General features: G+C 45.2%; 1 protein-coding gene across 5 annotated transcripts in view; it reads left to right on the forward strand.

The window, feature by feature from the left end:
• The first annotated feature begins 10,973 nt into the window (after nucleotides 1-10,973).
• The window catches only part of TFCP2L1 (transcription factor CP2 like 1), a 66,472-nt gene continuing 54,263 nt past the window's right edge, over nucleotides 10,974-23,182 (forward strand). For 3 of the 5 annotated variants that reach the window (XM_084999621.1, XM_084999622.1, XM_084999623.1), the window contains exons 1-2: nucleotides 10,974-11,112; nucleotides 14,989-15,140. In XM_084999621.1, the coding sequence (XP_084855747.1) occupies nucleotides 11,051-11,112; nucleotides 14,989-15,140 (214 nt within the window). In that variant the 5' untranslated portion in view covers nucleotides 10,974-11,050. Of the gene's footprint in view, nucleotides 11,113-11,770; nucleotides 11,801-14,988; nucleotides 15,141-23,182 lie in introns of all 5 variants that reach the window. The other 2 variants (XM_084999620.1, XM_005671641.4) reach the window with 1 other exon arrangement.

The raw sequence follows: 23,182 nt of genomic DNA on the forward strand, positions 1-23,182 counted from the left end.
TTTATAGGTCTTTGAATTTGAGTTCATTTTTGTATATGATGTAAAGTAAGAATCGAGTTTATTCTTTTACATGTGGATATCCAATTCTCCCAACATCATTGGTGGAAAAAATGGTCCCTTTCCAGGTCTTGGTATCCTGGCCCCAAATCATTTAACTCTATGTATGAGAGTTTATTTGTGGTCCTTCTGTTCAGGTCTACTGTTCTATATGTATATCTTTATGCCAATATTAGTTTTGCAGTTGGCTTTGAAACCAGGAAATGCAATTCTTCCAAACTTGTTTGTTTGTTTTTTGGCCATAACTGTAACATGTCACCCCTGTGGCATGCAGTAGCTCCCAGGCCTGGGATTTTTTCTATTTCTGCAAAAAAAAATGTTGGGATTTTGTCGCAGGATTACACTGAATCTATAGATTGCTTTGGGTAGTATTGACAACCTCATACCACTAAGTCAACAATCCATTATTTGCAATTTTAAGTACACAAGTCTTTTGTCTCCTTGATTAAGTTAATTCCAAAGTGTTTTCTTCTTTTTGATGCTATTGTTAATAGAACTTTTTTTTTTTTTTTTTTTTTTGCTTTTTAGGCCTGCACCTGTGACATATGGTGGTTCCCAGGCTAGGGGTCAAATTTGACCTGCAGCTACTGGCCTACACCACAGCCACAGCAACTCGCCTGTGACCACAGCTCATGGCAACCCCGGATCCTGAATCCATTGAGTGAGGCCAGGGATTGAACCGGCAACCTCATGGTTCCTAGTCAGGTTCATTTCTGCCGCACCATGACAGGAACTCCTGGAACTGTCTTCTTAATTTATTTTTTTGGATTGTTCATTGTTAGTGTATTGAAATGAGCTGAATTTTTCTTGGCCACACTAGGGGCATGTGGAAATTCCTGGGCCTGGGATCAGACCAGAACCACAGCAGTGACAACTGCTGGATACTTAACCTACTGCACCACCAGGGAGCTCCAACTTATGTTTAATTTACAAAAATATTTTTTTCTTGCAGTGATTTCATGCATCTTTAAATTATTTTAAAACCTCCAAAAAATGATTCTAACATTTAAAATACTCAGAATGAAATTACTTGAGAAGTAAACTGATTTTGGCTTGTTGATTCTCTATCTTTGCTGAATTTGTTTATTAGTTCTAGCAGGGTCTTTTGTAGAATCTTTAGCATTTTCCACATATAAGATCATATCATCTGTGAGCAGAGGTAATTTTACATTTCCCTTCCAATCTAGATGTTTTTACTTCTTTTTGTTCCCTAACTGCTGTGGCCAGGACTTCCAGCACTATGTGGGACAGAAATGGTAAAAGCAGTCATCTTTGTCTTATTCCAGATCTTAGGGGAAAAGCTTTCAGTCTTTTAGCACTGAATATTAAGTTAGCTCTGACTTTTCCATATGTTGCAGAAGTTTCCTTCTACTCTTACTTTGTTGAGTGGTTTTGTTTGTTTGTTTTATAATGAAAGGGTGTCTAATGCATTTTCTTTTCTTTTCTTTCGTTGGTTCATTCGTTCGTTCTTTTCTTTTTTTTTTTTCTTTTTTTTTTTGGCTTTTTAGGGCCTCAGTTGTGGCATTTGGAAGATCCTGGGCTATGGGTCCAATTGGAGATGCAGCTGCCAGCTACAACCATAGCCACAGCCACAGCAATGCTGGATCCGAGTCACATCTGCAAGTCACAACAAGAACTCCTGTCAAATGCATTTTCTGTGTCAATTGAAACGACTGAGTACAGTTTGTCCTTCATTCTGTTAATGGGTTGTATAACAGTGATTGAGTTTCATATATTGAACCATCCTTGCATTCCAGAAATAAGTCTCACTTGGTCATGGTGAATAATCCATTTAATAAGCTGTTGAACTTTGTTTGCCAGTATTTCATTTAAGATTTCTGAATCAATGTACATAAGGAACACTGGTCTGTGTTTTCTTATAATGTCTTTTTTCTGGCTTAGGGATCATGGGATGTTGGTATCTTAGAAAGAGTGGGGAATTGTTCCCTCCTCTTTAGTTTTTGGGAAAAGTATGAGAAGGATTGCTATTAGTTCTTTTCTAAGTGTTTGGTAGTATTCACCGGTGAAGACATCTGGTTCTAGGCTTTTCTTTGTTGGGAGGTGTTTGATTATTGATTCACTCTTCTTATAAGTCTGTTTGGATTTTCTCTTTCTTCATGATTCGGTGTTGGTAGATTGTGTGTTTCTAGGAATTTGTCTATTTCATCTAGATCATTCAATTTTGGGGGGCATACAGTTATTCATAGTGCTCTCTCTTAATCCTTTTTTATTTCTGTAATATTGGTAGTAATGTCTCCCCTTTCATTTCTGATTTTAGTTATTTGACATTTTTTAGCTCTGCTTTGCTACATTCTGTATATTTTGGAATTTTGTGCTTTCCTTTTTGTTTGTCTCAAGATATTTTCTAATGTCTCTTTTGATTTTTTCTTTTCCTAAGTGTTGTTGAACAGTAAGTTTTCTGCTTTTCCTTGTGCTGTTGCTTTCTAGTTTTATTCTATTGTGATCAAAACCAGTGCTATGTATGATTAAACCTTTCAAACTTATTAAGACTTTTTTGTTGCCTAACATATTGTCCATCCTGGAGAATATTCTGCGTGTACTTGAGAAAATTGTGTATTGCGTTCTTGTTGGGTGGAAGTTCTATATAAATCTATTAGGTCCAATTAGTCTAAAGTGATGTTAAAGTCCTTTATTTTCTTATTTATCTTCTGTCTTGTTGTTCTATTCATTACTGAAAGTGGGATTCTAAAGTATCTGACTGTTATCTTAGAGCTATTTCTCCTGGTCAAATCTATGTGTGAATGATCATAGCCCAATGACTTACCTCCCCATGGCTTTTTGTTTTATTTTTATTGCGAAATGTATCATACATATAAGAGTGCATACACCATATGTGGACATTTAAAAACTAAAACAAACCCCCTTTTCCCTCATTGGCACTTATAATCCTATTTTTTCTACATAATTATGCATCTCTTTACAATGTATTGTTTAGTTTGCCTGTTTTTACACTTTCCATAAATAGAAAAAATTTAAAAGCTTGAGTTTTTTCTTTCCATGATATGTTTCTAAGATTTAACCATGTCAATGCATGTGACTATTTTTATTTCATTTTTACTTCTATTTTTATTTCTGTGTTAACTTCATTCACCCCAAACTTGTTAATCTATCCTACACTTGAAGATGGTTGCTGCTCCTATTTTTTATGAACACTTTTTCTCTGGAGATATTTTGCAACTGACCCCTAACGCACAAATTCAAGAATTTCTCCTGGGAATATACTTAGGGGTAGAATTGCTGGGACTTGGGAGGCATACGTGCTTAACTGCTTCCTGCCAAACTATGTTCTACAGACATTTGCCAATTTACACTACCTTCAATACTGCTGCATAAATGCTTAAACTTGGTGTTTCTGACTTCAAAATTTTTACTAGGTTGTGAAATTTTATCTTGTGGCCTAAATTTTAATTTTCCTCACTACTAATTAGGTTGGACAATGTTTTATGTGTTTATAGGCCATTTGTGTTTTCTCTTCTGGACAATGTTTTTTCAATTATTTTGCCCCTTATTCAACTGAATGTTTGCCTTGTTCTCACTAATTTATGGGAATTCTTAATATATTTTGGACACTACTCCTGTGACAACTATGCTTACTATTGTACTTATTGCAGTGACTTTTTTTTTTTTTTTGGCTGTTCCTGTGGCATGCAAATGGCAAATGTTCGAGGGCAGGAATCAAACCTGTGCCACAACTTTGAGCCGAGCCACAGCAGTGACAAAGCCAAATCCTTAACCTGTTGTGCTACTGGGTAATTCTGTGATTAAAAAAAACTTTTTTAGTCTGAAAATATTGGGCTCTGTAACTGTTGACCTCTAGCCTCCTTCCACCCTTCCCACTTGGCCCACCTTGTTTGCCCATCCCCCTTGCCCACCCCCTTCTGCCTCTGTCTTGAAGTCATTCTAAACAATGGGTTCTGGAAATTCAAAATTCACTAGCAAATTTCATAGCAGCGCTATTTATAATAGCCAAGACATGGAAGCAAACTAAATGTCCACTGATAAAGGAAAGGATAAAGAAGATGTGGTACCTATATATAATGGAATATTACTCAGCCATAAAAAATGGAATAATGTCCCATTATATTTACATGGATGGACTAGAGGTTAACACACTAAGCGAAGGAAGTCAGACAGAGAAAGACAACTATCACATGATATCGCTTATGTATGGAATCTGAAAAAAAAAGATACAAATGAACTTATTTACAAAACAGAAATAGACTCACAGACATGAAAAACAAACTTATAGTTATCACAGCAGAAATGTGGGAAGGGAGGATAAATTAGGAGTTTGGGATTAGCAGATGAAAACCATTACATTATAGAAAGGATAAACAACAAAGTCCTACTGTAAAGCACAGGCAACTATATTCAACATCTTGTGATAAACCATAATGGAAAAGAATCTGAAAAAGAATGTGTATATATGTATAACTGAATTACTTCTCTGTACACCAGAAACTAACACAACGTTGTAAACCAATAATACTTCAATAAAAATTAAAACAAAAACAAAAATCAAATTTACCAGCAAAAAAGATAAGGCAATAAACTCAGAATCTAGCCTGTCAAATATTTCCTGCACTAATATTATGTACAGAAGCACTTGGGCAATTTATACCCAGCAGTTTCTTCTGCAGCTGACTGGCCTTCAGACATTAAATACAAATGTGTGTGCAGAGCCAAAAGCATTCTCTGCAGCCTGTGTGAATTATCAGTAGACAGAAGAGACCTTAGGTTTCAAATCTTTCTTGTTTTATCATAATTCCAAATACACATCTCAGGGTGTGATTTTATTTTGAAGATACTTCCCTTGAATATGTGACCTGTGGTGACAATGGAGAATAATAAGATGAAACTTCAGCTTTGGAGAGCTGACCTGCACCACCCCATCCCCACCCAACCCCTGCCACTGGAGGAACTTTAATTTATGGGACACACTGAGGTCAGCTCCCCTTTTGAGGAATTTCCTCCAAAGCTCCACCCACCAACTTCTACTTATATCCCATTGGCCAGAATTTAGTCAGGTGGTTAGTTCTCTGAGGGAGCCTGAGAAATGTAGGGTTTCACTTGGGCAGTAATTGCTAAGCCCCAACAAAATCAGGGTTTTTTTTGTTTGTTTGTTTGAACAAAGAGGAAAGAAAGAAGAGATCTTAGATGGGCCATCCTAATTAGTTGGGGGCAGAAAGGAATTTCCTTCCTGCAGAACTGTTAGAAGGCCTGAAGGAGCAAGTCTAGGCAATGCTCCCAGAAATAGTGTTGCTTAATTGGTCTGAACAACCTCAGAAGCCTTTCCTCTGCTGCCACCCATTCCAGCAAAAGGGATGACCTCTGCCCAGCCTGCGTCTCCAAATCAGAGCCTTTGATGGATCCATCTTATTGGTGCAAACTAGGTCACAGATCTGCAAGGGAGGCTGGGACATGTAGTTTACAATTTTGACCTTAAGAAGGTAGGATTCCCAGTTGTGGTAAACCAGCATATTTCACTGATTCTGAGATACATAATGTTGTGAAATCATCTTCATCGAAAGGGTGCAAATGAAGTGTCTGCAGCTTGGAAGAAACTTCTGGAACAAACAGGGCTCCTAAATGCTGTACCATTGGTGCTCCATCCCCAAATGCAGGAAGCAGAACCTACAATGGACAATGCTGAGTTAAAAGGGGGTCCAGAAGGGTTGGACCTGAAACGTAGAGAACTTCTAGAAATAAGTTAAATGGCCTCCTTTGCAATGTTTTCCTTTCTAATGGGTGTACAAGAGGGATGGACACCTCAGTAAATAAAACAAGAACTTTCAAGAACAAAATGTAAAGTCTGAGGGATAAGAAATCATTGTGTCAGGAGTTCCCTTGTGGTCTAGTGGTTAGGATACAACATGGTACCCAGGTTCAATCCTTGGTCTAGAATTGAGATCCTACATCAAGTCACTGCACACTGGGGGGAAAAAAATAAAAAGGAGAAAAAAGTAGTTTCCCTTGTGGCTTAGCGGGTTAAGAACCTGACTAGTGTCCATGAGGATGCGGGTTTGATCCCTGGCCTTGCTCAGTAGGTTAAAGATCAGGCATTGAAGCAAGCTATGACATAGCTCACAGATGTGGCTTGGATCCAGTGTTGCCATGGCTATGGTGTAGGCTGGCAGCTGTAGCTTGAATTCAACACCCAGCCTGGGAACTTCCATGGGCTGCACCACGGGTGCAGCCCTAAAATAGGTGAGAGAGAAAGAAAAAAAGAAAAAGAAAGAAAACACTGTGTCATTATTTAATTCTCAGTATTTTCTCTTACTGGTCCATAAAATGATGGGCCGTCTTATGATTCATGGCATCTTAGAGTCAAGGAACTATTCTGTCAAAGCCTGAGGAAGGATTCAAGGGATTCTAGGCAAACTTGTGAACGTCTGCTCTGGTGGAGAGGGCTGAGAGGAGTTGGCCCACTCCTGGCCGCTGGAAGCATGCGGGAAGAGCAGGTGAAGCAAATGTGGAGCCCTGGACAGGGCAGCACACTCTCTCCTCCCTTCCCACTTTTGTTTGAGTTGGTCCTCAGGCCTGGAGAACCCACCTCTGTTTTCTTTCACCTACAGGAATCTTACCTCCCTTGGAACCCAACTCAAATCTTCCCCCTGCCCCCTCTTCCAGGAAGCCTGTCTAGGTTACCAGGCTCAGTTTCCTCTCTGGGGGTGATCGCACTGAACCTCGCTGTGCTGTAGTGGAGAGTGCATGCAGGGAATGAATGCCCGTGCAGAGCTAGCACTCAGCAAATGGAGCTTCCTATCTCCTGCCTGGGGCTTTGCCTCTCAGTGGGAGTCACAGTCCAAGGAACTATAAAGAGGGCCCCTACGAGTAGCACAGGGAACTATACTCAGTATTTTGTAATAACCTATAAGGGAGGACAATCTGAAGAACACCAATTTGCTGTGCTGTACACCTGGAATTAACACAACATTGTAAACCAATTATACTTCAAATTTTAAAAATCTTGGGAGTTCCCATGTGGCTCAGTGGAAATGAATCTAAGATTCATGAGGATGGAGGTTGGATCCCTAGTCTCACTCAGTGGGTTAAGGATCCAGCATTGCTGTGAGCTGTGGCATAGGTTGCAGACGCAGCTTGGATCCCAATTTGCTGTGGCTGTGGTGTAGGCCAGTGGCTACAGCTACAGCTACAGCTCCAATTCAAACCCTAGCCTGGGAACCTCCATATGCCGGGGGTGGAGCCCTAAAAAGACAAAAAACAAAAAACAAACAAACAAACAAAAAACCAAAAAAAAACTAACTTGGACTTCCCTGGTGGCACAGCAGGTTAAGCATCTGGCTTGTGGCTGCTGGGGCTCAGGTCGCTGCTGTGGTGCAAGTTTGATTCCTGGCTCTGGAATTTCTGCATGCTGTGGGCGTGGCCAAAAAAGACCTTTTAAAAAAAAAAGGAAGAAAGAAAGAAAGCATGCATCATTGATTGGCCAGAGGCCAGGTCTAGGAGGGCTCCCTCCTGCCAGCACTGGGCTTGTCCCATTTCACTGCCCCGTGGTGGGCATAGCAGTGAGGTCTGGCCCTGCCACTAGCCTGAAAAAGGCTGCATGCTCTTTGTTGGCACCTGCTGCCTGCCAAACCCGTGGGTATAAAGGAAAGGGTCCAGGGAGAGGCTCACCCCAGGAAAACTTCCATGCCTATGGGATCTGGGGGCCCTGGCCGCTCCTTGGGAGCAGATGCCCATCTGATCACAGCACATTTGCCCGGCCTCATGCCAAGAAAGAAAGGCAAAGCCTCAGGGCAGGAATGGATGGTGGCCCTGAACTCTGAGATCTGGCCTCAACACCCAGTGGTGGCATTTAGCCTCCTGAGCCATAGTTTCCGCATCTGTGAGATGGGGTGATAAGCCTACTTCTCAGGGTGGGTAAATTCCATGGCACTGGGCCTGGCACAGAGTAAAGTCGGTACCCCATCATAAGTGAGTTGTGGATGTTTACAAAGTGAAAAGAGGGACGGGTAGGCCATTGCCTGTGTGTCTGTCTCCTCACTGGACTGGGAGCCCCTGGGGTCCAGACCGGGCCTAACCGTGCTCTGTAACACTGACAAGTTGCGGTCAGGGCCATGCGTCAGTGTCCAGACAGCCTGACTCAGGGACAGTCTCTGAGGGCATTGCCTACCCTACCCTTAGGAGAGTCAACATCTAGGAATGCAGTGAAGGTGTGCAGTCACCTAAAGGCACGGAGAGAGCTGGTCACTCCCTGGAGGCTACACCCACTGACCCCAAAGCTCATCGCCACCTTGAAACTAAGCCTGATGAGCCCCATTCACCAACAGCAAAGCTGAGGCTGGAAGAGCCCAGCACATCTCTCTGTTGGTGGGAACCCACCATGAAGACGCTCTGTGGCTGAAAGCCGCATGCATGCCTTTGCTCCCAGGGCTGCACTTTGGGCAGGGCTGGGGGTGGGGGGTTGGGGGGTGGCAGCTCATTTCTGTGCCTTGTAGTGTCTGCTGGAGCAGATCCATGGGCCATGCAAAGTGGTCTTTGTTGGTGGCCCGAATGGCTGGGGCCTGGTGGGCCTTGCTCACCACTGGGGCAGTTAGGCTTGGTGGTCCAGGGAGCCAAGAGAGGGGCAGCAGAAGCCGCCTGGCCTCTTGGGGCCAGCTGGAACTGGGACCCTTGTGTTCAAAGCAAGTCACAGGACCATCTTGATGTGATGAGTCACACACCTGACAAGCTGGTGGAGGTGGGGAAGGTGGCAGAGAAAGCCAGGTTTGGGCCCCTGTGAGCTCTTGTCCACATTGGTTGCCCTCCAGCCTCAGCTGGAGACCCTTCTCCAGTTCTCACTTCATGGATAGGCCTAACTTCCATGCACCCATCTGTCAGGTGGCACCACTTTTACCAGGGAGCCTTTCCCGTGTGCAAAAGTCCTCCCTTGTGTTCCTAGGTGAGGCTTCTATGTCCTTGATCATGCTGCTGTCAGAAGGCAGGCTTGCATGTGGTGTCCCAGGCTCCTGGCACATGGCAGGTGCTCTGGAGGTATTTGTCCAGTGAGGGAATCCAGAAATGGGCCTGCTTTTTCCACAGCTCCCCAGAATGCCTCCTGTATAAACAATGGGCTCGTCAGGGACCCTCCGATGGAGCTTCAGGTTCAGAGTGTCAATGTGGAAGGTCCCTTGAGATGAACAGCTGTGCAAGTGATGGGAAGGAAGCAGGAGTGCACCTTCCAAGGGAGGAAGGGGAATCCTGAGGCTAAGACAGCCCATCAGCAGAGATGGCCAGACTTTGATGTTCTTGTCTGGGAAGTCACTGGGGCCACCTCAGCAGGGGTGTTATCTTGGGTGAGGTGGCTCTCTGCAACAGAGCGCCTGGCAGTGCAGATGGCTGAGAGCTGTCTGCTTGTAGCCCTGTGGCTGGTGCAAGAATCCTTCCTTGGGAGTTCCCGTTGTGGCTCAGCGGGTTAAGAACCTGACTAGTATCCATGAGGGTGCAAGTTCAATCCCTGGCCTTGTATAGTGGGTAAATGATCCAGTGTTGCCACGAGCTGTGGTTTAGGTCGCAGATGCAGCTTGGATCTGGCACTGCTGTGGCTGGGGTGTAGGCCGGCAGCTGCAGCTCTGATTCAACCCCTAGCCTGGGAATTTCCAAATGCCTCAGGTACATACCTAAGAAGACAAAAAAGAAAAAGAAATCCTCCTTGAAGGGAAATCTCAGTGGCAGAGGAGCAGTGAGGAGTAGTAGTCCCTAAGGGCTGCTCAGAGGAAGTGGCTGCCAGCTGTCACCTGTGGCTGAAGGGAGAGCAGCAGAGAGAGCTGAGCCAGGGAGGATTTTAGACACCCTCATGCTTGGGGGAGCTGGCAGTTCTGGTCCGGGTCTCCACGGGATAAAAGCTCTTCTGTGCCAGGAACAGTGTCATGTAGAGGGGGTGCGGATGCCACTTGCGTGTGGGTTAGAGTTCTGACCTCCACTCCCTCCTAACTGCCCCACCTCCATGACCAGCTGTCCACACTCCTTCCAGACCCATCTTTCCAAAAGGCAAATCAGATACTCTACTCCTCCTTACAACACACTTAGTGTAAAAGCCCAGCTCCCTCTTTGCAGGCCTGACAGGTCCTCTTTGATCAGCCCCACCCACCCCTCCCACCTCACCTCCTAAGCTTTCCTCTTGGTCACCCAGCCCCAGGGCCTTGGCAATGACCACTGCCCCTGCCTGGAACCATTTTCCCTCCAGATGTTCGCAGAGGTGAGTCCTTTGAATCTATAAGGCCTCAACTCAATGTCACCTCCTCCAGAAAGCTTTCACTGACTACTGGCTGGATACATTCCTTTTTTCATATTTATTCAGCAGATGTTTACAGAGCACTCACTATGACCCAAACACTTTTCTAAAAGGTAGGAATCCATCCTTGCCCTCTTGGAGATTATATTCTACTGGAAAAGACAACCCATGCACAAGGATACATTAAAAACAAACAAGACAAAACACGATATCTGGAAATGTCAAGTGCTATGAAAAATCAAGAGTAAGGTAAGTGGGCAGAGCGTGTTTGGTGTCTAGGTCAGAGACCGCTTCCCTATCACCGTGCTGCTCCGGGGACCGGCCCTGGGCGCAGAATGGAGAAGGCGCGAGAAGGAGCGGGAGGCCACTGGGACTGCGGCGATCCTTACCCGATCCCCACCCTCGGGGGTCGGGAAGGAAGGAGGGCCAGGGCGGCCGTGCTGCCCGCTCTAGATCGCCACCCTGCTGGCGCGCTCGCTCCCGGGAGGGGCGCGCCCAAGCGGTGCGGGTCAGCCAGGTGAGGCGGCCACAGCCCGGCAGCGCAGCCTGGGGGCGGGCCCGGTCGAGGCCCCGCCCCCCGGGCCGTCCATAAATGCGCGGGGCGGGTCAGCGCTTAGCTCCGGAGCGCCGCTTGCAGGTGACCGTGAGGTCTGCGCGTCCGGAGTCGCGTCCGGAGTCCCGTCCGGTCCCGTCCCGTCAGCTGCACGCCCAAGTCGGGCCGGGCTCGGAGCCCCAGCCATGCTGTTCTGGCACACGCAGCCCGAGCACTACAACCAGCACAACTCCGGCAGCTACCTGCGGTAAGGGTCGCGCCGCCGCGGCCCTACAGGCAGCCCCCGGGCTTGGGCCGAGGGCGGGGCCCTGGAGGGGAGCTGCCAGGCCAGGGGTCCCGCGTCCTCGCTGCGCCCCTGCCTCCCCACTGTCTGCCCTTTGGGGACTGAGAGGGAGGTCTGCCCAGGGTCCTTCCTGGGGCCGACAGACGTTCCCTGGTGGGATCCGACGCTCGCAGTGGACCGCCCTCCGGGAAGTCGGGTTTGCGGAGCCTAGCGCTGGTGAGGCTGCTCTCCTGACGACCCCCGGCGGGAGCGCAGCACGCGTCTGAGGCCGCAGCCTCCCGGGGGCGGTCAGTCAGCCCCGACTCTCCTCTCCCCGCTCGCGTCGGAGAAGAGGGAGCGTCCAGCCATCAATCTGGAGTCTGTCCCAGGAAGTCAAGTCCCCTTCTCTTTGCCCCTCTCCGCCCGGGTCCCTCTCCGAGCCTCGCGTCCTCGCCGCTGTCCTTGATCGGGTCGAGGGGCGAGTGAGCGGCCAGCGTTGACCTGCGCTCGGCCTCGCGGGCCGGCGGTGGCGGCGGAGGACTCGGGAGGGACCGGTTGCCTCCTCCCACCAGGTGGTCTTGCCAGTTTGGGTCCGAGGCCCACACGTTTATTGCCCTTGATGGAAATCTTTCTTCTTCTGCAGGGATTTGACTAGTGCTCTTCAAAGGGAAAAGTAAGTCCTGCCTGTTTTGCAGTCCTCTCTCCTCTCCCCTTTAAGGAAGTGGCACCCCCACCCCCCACCCCACAGCTTCAGTTCCTGGAGAATTGTTTTTCCCTGTTGTGCAGCTGGCCCGGTACTAATGGGCAGTCATTTCACTTTCTGAACTCGCCTGAGCCAGCTTTAGCCTGTCCTTATTTCCATCCTAGTCACAGTTTATGAAATGTGCCTAATTTAACCCAAAGGGCATTTGGTAGGAGCTCAGAGAAAGTGAGTTGAGTGGGACCTCGGGACCCGCTGGTGCTGACAGCCCCAGAGTGAGAGCGACCTGAGTGCTTTATTTTGTATTTCTAGCCCCAAGAAGTTCCACTCAGATTTAGCAGTACAGGTGCTTTGTAAATCCTGGCTTTTGATAGATGTTTGTCCCGTAGACCTCTGTGAAGAAATCCCCATTCTAAAAGGCAAAGGAGTTTAACGGCTAAGTCTGCTGGTTTTTATTCTTGGGCCAGAATAATAGGAGATGGCGTAAATCTATAGAGTCTTAATTAAGAACTGACACTCCCTGCTGACCCCTGCGATGTCACCAGAGGGAAGCTGCTCTGGGGGATGTTGCACGCCCACTGGGCAGATGTCAGTCCTGGGCAGATGCCAGTCCTGGGCAGACGATGGTGTCCATCCACTTACATGAGATGAGGCAATGGAATACTTTGCCATTGTACTGTGTGGTACTGTTTTAGTTGTAATGTTACCTGAATTTTTGCTTGTGGCCATTAGGTCTGTTGCCATACCTCTGAAATGAGTTTGAAGGTTACCCTGAGGGCAGAAGTGAGTGGATTTAAAACTTCCTGGACACTGAAAATGTCATCCCTTTCAGGAATAATTTTTCTCGTGTGTGTGTAGGGGGGTGCCCCTGCCACTGAGATGGGAATTTGTTTGCGGAGCACTTCAGATACCTTTTTAGGATTTTGTTATTGCATTAAGCAGGGTGAGGTGGGTTGGGAGTTGGGGTGAAATGTACTATAAAGCCATATTGATTTCTAGGGTTATTTGGGACGTGGATAAAGAAGCATTTGGTCCACATGCTTTAGTTAACTTCTTGGCAGCTGGGGTTTTCACCCTGGTAGAGGTTGACCTTGGGGAAGCCCAAGGTGAGGGTCAGTGAATATGCCCCTGGCCCCCTGGCTCTAGAGTGGAGGTCTTGTCCCTTTCTTTGGTTTTTGCAGTTTTATTTTTGGTCCTCTCCTGACTGTGCAGCACCTCTGCAAGTTTTCAGACCTTCCCAGGGGGAATGACCTTTACCCCCTTCTCCCCTCCTTCTGTTTGATGTTCTTGTGACTTTTATTCTTCAGCAAATAAGGATGCCAGGCTTGAAACAAGTTACTGTTGAGTGATGGTTCTTACCACCACCCCCCAACTCCCACTTTTCTTTTCTTCTTTAATTTAAAGGCAGCAGCTCATGGATTATTAACATGGTCTGGGCAAACATGAAAGTATGCAATCCTGGGTGGGCAGGCCTGCCTGCTTCCCCCCTGTTCCTAGATAACCACTTGGGCTGGGAGTGCACCCCAGTGTGGTCAAGGGAAGGTGTGGTGTGCAGGAGTCAAGACTGCCGTCCCCTTGTTGGTGGGCCGAGGATGGTGGCAGGGGAAGGTGTGGCCCAAGCCAGGCTTTTCCTTGTTTTTTTTTTTTGGTTTTTTAGGGCTGCACCCACGGCATATGGAGGTTCCCAGGCTAGGGGTCCAATCGGAGCTGCACCTGCCCCCCTGCACCACAGCCATAGCAACACCAGATCCAAGCCACATCCACGACCTATGCCTGAGCTCACCGCAATGGTAACACTGGAGCCTTAACTCATGGAGTGAGGACAGGGATCTAGCCCGAATCCACATGGATTCTAATCAGGGTTCATTACCGCTGAGCCACAATGGGAACTCCCAGACTCTTCCTTGGGAGACGTGCTCACACCTGCCCGGGTGTGTGTGGGATTTGTGTTTTAGAGATACTTGTTTATTGTGTTGTGTGAGGAACTGATTGTACCAGTGACTCTGCTGTTTTATAGAGTTAAGCGGGGTCAGCGAATCGGGTTTGTAACCCTGGACACTTGAAGGGAGGAGGTTATCAAGATAAAGGCACTGGCACTTTTTTGGGCATAATTTCTGTGCCGTTTATAACCTAGAGAGCTGGTTAGGAGCCTGTCCTGCTTGCAGGCCATTCATGTTCTCAGGGATTTCTTTTTCCCTTGTGAAGATATTTAAACAATAGACCTAGAGACAAGTTCTTGGGTTATAGGCTGATTTTTTTTTTTTTTTTTTTTTTTTGGCTCTGATGGGGATTTTTGTTTAGAGGTGGAGGAAAAGAACCTTTGAGCATCTGAGTATTTTCTATTTGCTTAAGAAAACTGAATTGACAGCAAGATCCTTCTTGTTTTGCATCTAGGAGATATTAGGATGACCCTTAAAATAGGGGTTATAGGCCAGCAGGCCTTTTTTTTTTTTTTTGAAAGGGCAGAGGGATGTATCCGTTTGGGTGATGGAAGCAAACAGCTTCTGCATTTGCATAGTTTACAGAGCCCAGAGGACAGAGTTGTATTGGTCTCAGAAGTGGCCAATAACTAGAATGGTTTATTTTTTTATTTTTAAAATTTTTAAAAGTAGAGTTGATTGACAATGTCTGTCAATTTCTGCTGTATAGCCAAGAGACCCAGTCATACATATATATATATATATATATGGATATGTACATATATATGGATATGTACATATATATGTGCATGAATATAGTACACATTCTTTTTCTCTGATCTTCCATCATGGAGAACAGTTTGTTTAAAAAACTAAAAATTTTGTTCCGGTTCTTATTCTAAAAGCCAGACTCTTGTGGATGGACCCCATGTGGCATCTAATGTTCACTTCATTGCCGCTTTTGTCACAGAGATTTCTGTAATTTGTCGATTTAAAAAAATCTCCTTCGTACATTTTTACCGCCCTGATGTTTTGGCTGAATAAATCCCTCGAAGGTCATGGAGTAAAAGTAGAACAGGACTGATTCCCCCGTTGGGAAGCATCTTTTGAGTGTTGGTGACCCTGTCTGCGGGGCCATGCACTGTGCTTGGCAGTACTGCCCTTGACCCTGCAGTCTGTGTCCTGGCTCTGGGCCCCTGGGGGCTCGGCTCCTGACCGCCTGCTTCCTCCTGTGTGTTGCAGCGACGTCCTTGCTCTGCCCATCTTCAAGCAGGAAGAGCCCCAGCTGTCCCCGGAGACGGAGGCCCGCCTGCCGCCCCTGCAGTATGTGCTGTGTGCTGCCACATCCCCGGCTGTGAAGCTGCACGAAGAGACCTTGACCTACCTCAACCAAGGTAGTGCTGGAGCTCTGGGCCCAGGGACCGCTAGGGGCTGGGGACATCGTCCAGAAGGGCTGGAGACTTTGACCTGAATGACCTGTTGCCTTGTCAGAGAGGGAGAGCTGAGCTTGGGAAAGGAGGCTCTGGTGGCAGATAGCTTCTGTTTCCTGCTCTGCAGCTCCCGAAGCCTCAGTGTCTTCATCTGGAAAATGGACTCATCAGCTATGTTTCACTCAGACCAGATGTGGGTCACGGTCCTGGCACAGGCCCTCCAGGGAGCAGGTGCTCGGTGATGGGCAGCCACGGGGCCCACAGCTGGGGTCCTTTCCTGGACGCAGGTTGAGCGCTGTTGGTATACAGGTCAGCTGCCCCTTCTGGAGCTGCAGAGATGGGAAGGCCCGCCTAAGGCAGCCTGGTGGCCGGGTGCTACATGTGCCAGGCAGGGGCCCTCAGTGGTGGTAGGGACCGGCTTGCTCACAGCGTCCTGAGAGAAAGGGCACATGCTTTGGACTTGGCAAGGCAACCCCAGCCCTTCCCAGCACTGTGGCTTTGAGTCGCCTTTTCTTTTTCTCTGAGCCTCAGTGTCTTCACATGTGAAATGAGATGTGTTGTTTTGTGAGTTTTCAAAGAGTGAAGGTGTGGGAGGTGCCTGTTTGGTTTCTGATGCCCTCATTCAGGACACATGGATTCATGTCCTAACTGATGGTTTCTGTACCGATTATGTGTCTGTGTTTCTTGTACCCCCTCCCCTGGTCACCCCAAGTGGATTAATCACCCCTCCTTTAAAATGGGAAGAGCAGAGGGGCAGGGGCCACAGTGGTTCTGGAACGTGGCACTAAGTGCAAGGAAGTGGCAGTGTGGTTTGTTCTATCCCAGTGGCTTCCTTTCTGCAGAACTTGGGCTCCCCAATCTGGAAGCCAGACCGAGGTGGAAGTCCAGCCTGACCACTGGGCCTAGCTCTGACAGCTGAACTGCTGGCTTCTGGGTCCCGAAGCAGCTCAGGATTAACAGGTGGCCCTGTGTCTGCCTCTGGATGGGACCTCCCTTCCCCCACTGTTGATGTGACCCAGGGATGCTCATGCTTATCCCTGTAGATGGTCCTGCATCCTCAGCTGGTCGCCAGGCCAAGCTCAGTCAGCTCTTGGGTGCCTGACTCAGGCCCTTAGATCTGTGTTCCAGCTGCTGAAGCTGGTGATCGCTGATGGCCAGTGACCTGGCCGCATGCAAGACTCCCTCTCTGTGTCTGCGCTTGTTTGAGGGTGGAATGGCTTTGGACGTTCTCCTTTCTCTTTCATGGAAGGTCAAACGTACCAACTTGTGTACCTTAGAGCAGTGGTTTTCCCCCCTGGGCCTCTGCTTTCTCACCAAAGTGTATCCTGAAGAAATTGGGTGATGTTTACAAAGCATCAAGCTTGGGGTGGTGCTTGTTCCTGGCCTGTCCTGGGGCCAAGGTTCTGCTGCTGGACACTGTGTGCGCTCCCCCCCTCTCCACTTGTAAGGCCTTTGACTGCTCCTTCCCTACTGTAAGGCCTTTGACTCCCCCCTCACCCCGTAAGGCCTTTGACTGCCTCCCTCACCTTTTCTCTGCCCCCTCCCTCATCAACTTGGGACAGTGTTTGGCAGTCAACCTATTAGGTCTTTTTAAAAGACTTATCTTTTACTTAATATAGGTAAGTTAAGAGAAGGGAAAAGAATTGCTTCTATATTAATTTGATATATTTGGTTTAGATCTTTTTTAAGTTATATTTTCTGTATATGTGTGTATGTGTGTATATATATATATATATACATTTTTTTTTTCTTTTTTGGTTTTTTAGGGCTTCACCCACAGCATATGGAGGTTCCCAGGCTAGGGGTCGAATCGGAGCTACAGCTTCTGGCCTACACCACAGCCACAGCAATAGGGAATCTGAACCATATCTGCCACCTACACCACAGCTCATGGCAATGCCAGATCCTAAACCCACTGAGTAAGGCCAGGGATCGAACCTGCAATCTCATGGTTCCTAGTCAGATTCATTTCCAACAGGAATTCCCAGTTATATTTTCCTGATTATTAAAATAATACATGTTCATGGAGTTCCCGTTGTGGCGCAGTGGTTAACGAATCCGACTAGGAGCCATGAGGTTGCGGGTTCGGTCCCTGCCCTTGCTCAGTGGGTTAACCATCCGGCGTTGCCGTGAGCTGTGGTGTAGGTTGCAGACGTGGCTAGGATCCCGCGTTGCTGTGGCTCTGGCGTAGGCCGGTGGCTACAGCTCCGATTCGACCCCTAGCCTGGGAACCTCCATATGCCATGGGAGCGGCCCAAGAAATGGCAAAAAGACAAAAAAAATAAAAAATAAAAAAATAAAATAATAAAATAAAATAATACATGTTCATTATAGAAAATTTGGATCATTTAGAAAAGTATAAAGACAGTTAAAAGAAAAATTAACATCTCTAATTTCACTTGAGAATCATTGCTAGACTTATTTTTACATATTTGTATATGTAAAATTAAAATAATGATCATGTTACAGATATATATCCTGTTTTCTTCATTTACTACATTTGTGAACTTTTTCATGTCATTAAAAATGCTCTGAGGAGTTCCCTGTTGGCTCAGCCAATTGAGGATCTAGCATTATAACTGCTGTGGCTCTGGTTACTGCTGTGGTGTGGGTTTGATCCTTGCCCAAGAATTTCTGCATGCTGCAGGTGAGGCCAAAAGGTACAGTAAAACAAGAAAAAAATGCTCTGAGAACTTAGGTTTTTGTAATGGTTGCATAGTATTTTATTGTTAACTTTGACTAGTCTCATGGTATGGACACTTAATTTTTAGTTGTCGTTGTGTGAAATGTTGATTATTATATTAGATAAATAGATTAGAGGTACACTTACTGGGAGTTCCTGTTGTGGCTCAGGGGGTTAAGAACCCAACTAGTATCCATGAGGATGCAGATTTGACCCCTGGCCACACTCAGTGGGTTAAGGAACCAGTGTTGTCGGGAACTGTGGCATCAGTCACAGATTGGGCTTGGGTCTGGCATTACTATGGCCATGGTGTAGGCTGGCAGCAGCAGCTCCAATTTGACCCCTAGCCTGGGTACTTCCATATGTCGCAGGTGCAGCCCTAAAAAAAAAAAAAAAAAAAAAAAAAAAAAAAAAAAAAAAAAAAAAGGAGTACATTTCCTGGATCAAAATGTTTGAGTCAAAAAGCTTTTCAGACATCTTACAAAACTGTCTTCTCAGCAGAATGTACCAATTTACAGGGTAACCAGCAGGGTACGTTTCACTGTCTCTTTCTCATATTGTATTTTGTGGTGTTTCATCTGATGACTGAAACATAGGACTTAATCTAAAACTATCATTTCTATCATTGCTAATGGGGTTGCATATTTAAAAATATATTTGTTGATCTTTAAATTTCTTCATCAGTTATGTTCATGTTCTTTGCACTTTTTTTTTAATTGGGATGGTTCTATCTTCCCAATTGTAAGAACGTACACTGTATGCAGAATATCGGCCTTTTAGTTGCCATAACTTGCAAACCTTTTCCACCTGACCACTTAACTATATTTATTGTGAGATAACTGTATCTATGGTGTGAGATATAGGTCATGATTTTTTTTAGTGTAGAAATTTAAATATCTGTTGTAAATCTTTCAGTTTATAAAATGATTTTTCTTTTATGTTTAGAATGCCTGCCCATCCCCCAAAATCAGCTCAGTGGTTTCTTAGATTTCATGTAATGATTTCTGAATTTTAATATTGCAGCACATTTGGAATTCTTTTGCAAACAATAATCAGTCATTTAATGATATTTTGGATTATTATTACATAAAATATATGTATTTATTTTTTTCCCCAGCTTTACTAGTGGGATTTATCTTTCGTATGTTGCATTTGGAATTTGTGATTTGATGTAAAGTCTAAGCTTGTTTTCTAAATAGTTAACCTACCAGTTAATACTCAGTTTATCTTATTCATACTGGTTAAATGCCACTTTTGAAACCTTTAAAAAGCCATATTCTAAAGTATTAATCCAGAAAAGTATAAATATTTGTTCTATACACCTGATATTCACTGATTCTTGCCCCATTTCTTTCTTTCTTTCTTTTTTTTTTTAGAGCCACACTAGTGGCATATGGAAGTTCACAGGCTAGAAGTCGAATCAGAACTGCAGCTGCTGGCCTACACCACAGCCACAGTAACGCTGGATCTGAGGCTTGTCTGTGACCTACACTACAGCTCATGGCAACACCAGATCCTTAACCCACTGAGTGAGGCCAGGAATTGAACCTGCGTCCTCATGGATACTCGTCAGTCTCATTACCGCTGAGCCACAATGGGAACTTCTTGCCCCATTTCTAATTGAACTAGTTGTGGCTGGGAAACACGTTTCCATTTTTGGGAGTAGAAGTTTCTTTTATCATTCTTAGCCATTCTCAATCACTTATTCTTATGGATGGATTTACAACCATTGAAACTTCCTTCTATATTTAAAAAAATTTTTATGATATACTTTATAAAATTGTTTCTTGCTTTTATTAAATACTATTCTGATTTTTCTGTTATCATCAAAGCTCTTAAACATTATTTAAAATATCTGCGTATTGTTTCACTATTTTCTCTTATTAATCAGGACAGATTATTGTCATAACTCCTGGAAGAAAATATCCAGTGTAATTATTTGAGTGTCTAGCTCCCATAATAGAATGGAAGCTGGTGAGGGGAGAGCCAAGTTTATGCTTTAACATTGTATCCTCAGCATTAAGCTTGGTGCCTGGAGAGTAGATGCTCCGTAAACATTCAGAACATTTAAAAATAAGCATGATTTATTTTATTTCTATGTTGTCTTTCTTCTCTCTCTCTCTCTTTGGTTGCTATTATTAGTAATGCTGTACTTGATAGCTTTTTCAGTGTATATTTTTAATTTTTATTTATTTATTTATTTAGTCTTTTTGCTATTTCTTTGGGCCGCTCCCGTGGCATATGGAGGTTCCCAGGCTAGGGGTCGAATCGGAGCTGTAGCCACCGGCCTACGCCAGAGCCACAGTAACGTGGGATCCGAGCCGCGTCTGCGACCTACACCACAGCTCACGGCAACGCCGGATCCTTAACCCACTGAGCAAGGACAGGGACCGAACCCGCAACCTCAAGGTTTCTAGTTGGATTCGTTAACCACTGCGCCACGACGGGAACTCTGGTGTATCTTTTTTAAAGTAGTTTATTATCATCTATGTCATGTGACAAATAAGCATCAGTTTCGAAAAGAAGTAGTTTTGACATACCAGTTGATAGTCAAAACCTTCCTGGTTAATTGAAAAGTTTGCTATTAAGCGTCTAATGTTTATTGCACTGGCTCTCTGATGTTTGTGCCACTATTTCTCTGAGGCCATCCCATGTCTTCTTTTTTGTAACGATATGTTTAAGGTTCTTGGAGAACTTGGAAGAGATCTGTGAATGAAAAAGTCATTTAAGATCTGTGCTGGATCTGTGAATTAAAAAGTCATTTAAGCTATTGGATGCTCATTTCTCATTGTGGTGTCAGACCCATGCCCTAACATCATGGCTTGCATAAGGTGTGTTACTTAACGGGTGTCCTATCACCAAGCCCAGTGGCTAATTTTGGGTACAGTGAAATGGTCTGGGAAGCCAACTCTGTCCTCTTCCTCTGAAATGGAGTCCTGAGGAAAAGGGTATATAGCTGTTGAGTGGAGGTCTGCAAACTCCCAGATCAGTCTTTTTGCCAGTGGCCAAAGGTCACTGTGGAGACAGATCTTTCCTGAAGGCTGGAGCCAGAGGGAAGGGATGAAGGAGGCTGTGGGGGAGGAGTCTGGGAGATCAGAAGAAAGAGACCCTCAAGGCAATCTGTGCAGGGAATTCTGACTTTGAGATAAGAGCAACTTTGCAAGCATGGCTTGTTATGGAGAAAGCTTTGGTATTTCCTACCAAAGCAGCCCTCGAATCTGAAGTATAGTGATGGATTTTCACAATAGTACAGTCATTCATTCATGGAATAAAACTTCCTGTCCACTGGAAGGAGAGGATAGCTCCGGGAGAGAGAGAAAAGCCATGTGGAAAGGCAAAAATGGGTGGGGGTGGGGATGCAGTTAAGCATCACACTGTGAAGACTCCTAATCCATTCAGGAGGACTAGGGTTTGGAACATAAGGAAGAGTTCGAATGATATATGGCGGGAGAGGTAGACCAGATGGCCAAGGTCTCCAGTTGCCTTTCTGAGGCTGGTCCTTTGGGCAGTGCCTCCAGCTCTTCCTCTGTAAGATGGAGGAAATAGAATGCCTGCAAAGTAGGTGCTATTGTGTAGTTAAAATGAGTTAATGCATGAAGAGCACTGAAAACAGTGTCTGGCACATAATAAGCACTAACACATTAGCCATTATTAACAATAGAGTGATACATGTTTTCCCTGTTTGGAAGTTAACATGCTCAACAAATTGGGACTTTGATTTTTTTTAACTATTTTAATCCTTTCTTTTCCTAATTGAAAGATTAACGCAGAGTTGGTGCTAGAACTAAGAACTGTACTTCTTAGAACTGAAAGGTGGTAGCCTGGGATAGATTAAAGGCAATCAGGTCTGCTGAACTTTTCTGTTTGTTCTCCATTCACTGTACAACCAGATAATAAACATAACCCACAGGAGACATTCCTATGCAGGGTGTTAAAATACCATCTTTAAAACTGCGATTACAAAAAGCATGGGACTCTTAAGTGGTGTGAACTGTTGGGTGAAGGATTATTTAATTGGGAGGTGGGGACCCCGTCTTTAGAATTCCCAAAGCATTTTCTGGTCTTCTCTTTGGAGTAATATCCCCACAATGGATCCTTCCCCCTTTATGGAAGGCAGGCTGAGAGAAGCGAGATCAGGCAGGCGTAGGGAGAGGTTGAGTACTGGTGTGACTGAAGAGAGTTCTGGAAAGGGAGGCCCCTGCTTCTCCCAGGACTTCAGACAGGCAGGATTCTAGTCTGGTACTTCCGGGAGCTGTGCTCGCCCCCTGGAACTCCTGTGGCAGCTCCCAGGGAGGGCATGTGAAGGAAGGAGCCAAAATGGGCGAGGAGAAAAATGCCTCCTTGAACAATGACAAAAACCCCACAATCAGTTCTCCTGTCCCACCCCAACCCTTCAAGCTCTCCACTCACAGGGACCTGAGGGAATGGCCAGGAGATAAGAACCCCCAGCTGGAAGTCTTATCTTCCTGGATCCTAGAACTGAGGCAGAAGGCAGCTTCTGTTCTAGGGCAATCGCTTAACCTCTAGGATCCTCGGTTTCCTCATCTGTGGGATTAGGCCCGTTTCATTTTGTGGGTTGCTTTGAAAATGAAGTGAATAACAACTCTTTCGTAAATACTGAACACATATTCCCCCCCCCCCCTTTATCAGTGGCTTTGAATTTAAGGAATGAGGCAAAGGATTAGCTACTTTGTTATTCTTCCTCTGTAGCTGAAGTTTTCTTTCCAGATTAATTTTTAGCCTGAAGTTTGGGAATATAAACTGAGGAAACCAAATGACCCTTAAATACATGACTTTTCTTTTTTTTTTTTTTTAAACGCTTTTTCTCTTATTCTTTGCTGAATCTAAAAATAGCACCTACTTCTTGTACAACAGCCAAACAGTAGAGAAATTTGTACTCTTAAAAAGCTTCCCATAATCCCACTTTCCAGATTTTTCTTAGTCACATATTAACCTGTATATGTCTAATCGTATAGTCACACATTAACCCAGCTATGTCTAATTATACAGGCACATGTACATGTATACTTACAGAAATGAGTGCGTCTCTTTCTTTTTAAGAAAAATGAGATGTTACGTATACTATTTTAGCAACTTTTTTTCCTTCCCTCCAATGTGTCTTCAAAGTCTTTCCACCTGGATACATTAAAAAACAAAAAACAAAACAAACAAATAAAAAGCAAACCTGATCTTTACTGGTTACATTATGATCCATTGTCTGGATGTTGCATAATTTGTTCATTTGAAGAACATTAAGCTTGTTTCCATTTTTGTTCCATAACTACACCCAGCACTCCAGTGAACATCCATGTACACATATCTT

Source organism: Sus scrofa, chromosome 15 (assembly GCF_054392235.1).
Source record: "Sus scrofa isolate SSC_HxYL_T2T_F1_AM1 chromosome 15, Sscrofa_HxYL_maternal_Yorkshire_Landrace_v2.0, whole genome shotgun sequence".
In the NCBI taxonomy this organism is placed as follows: Eukaryota; Metazoa; Chordata; class Mammalia; order Artiodactyla; family Suidae; genus Sus; species Sus scrofa.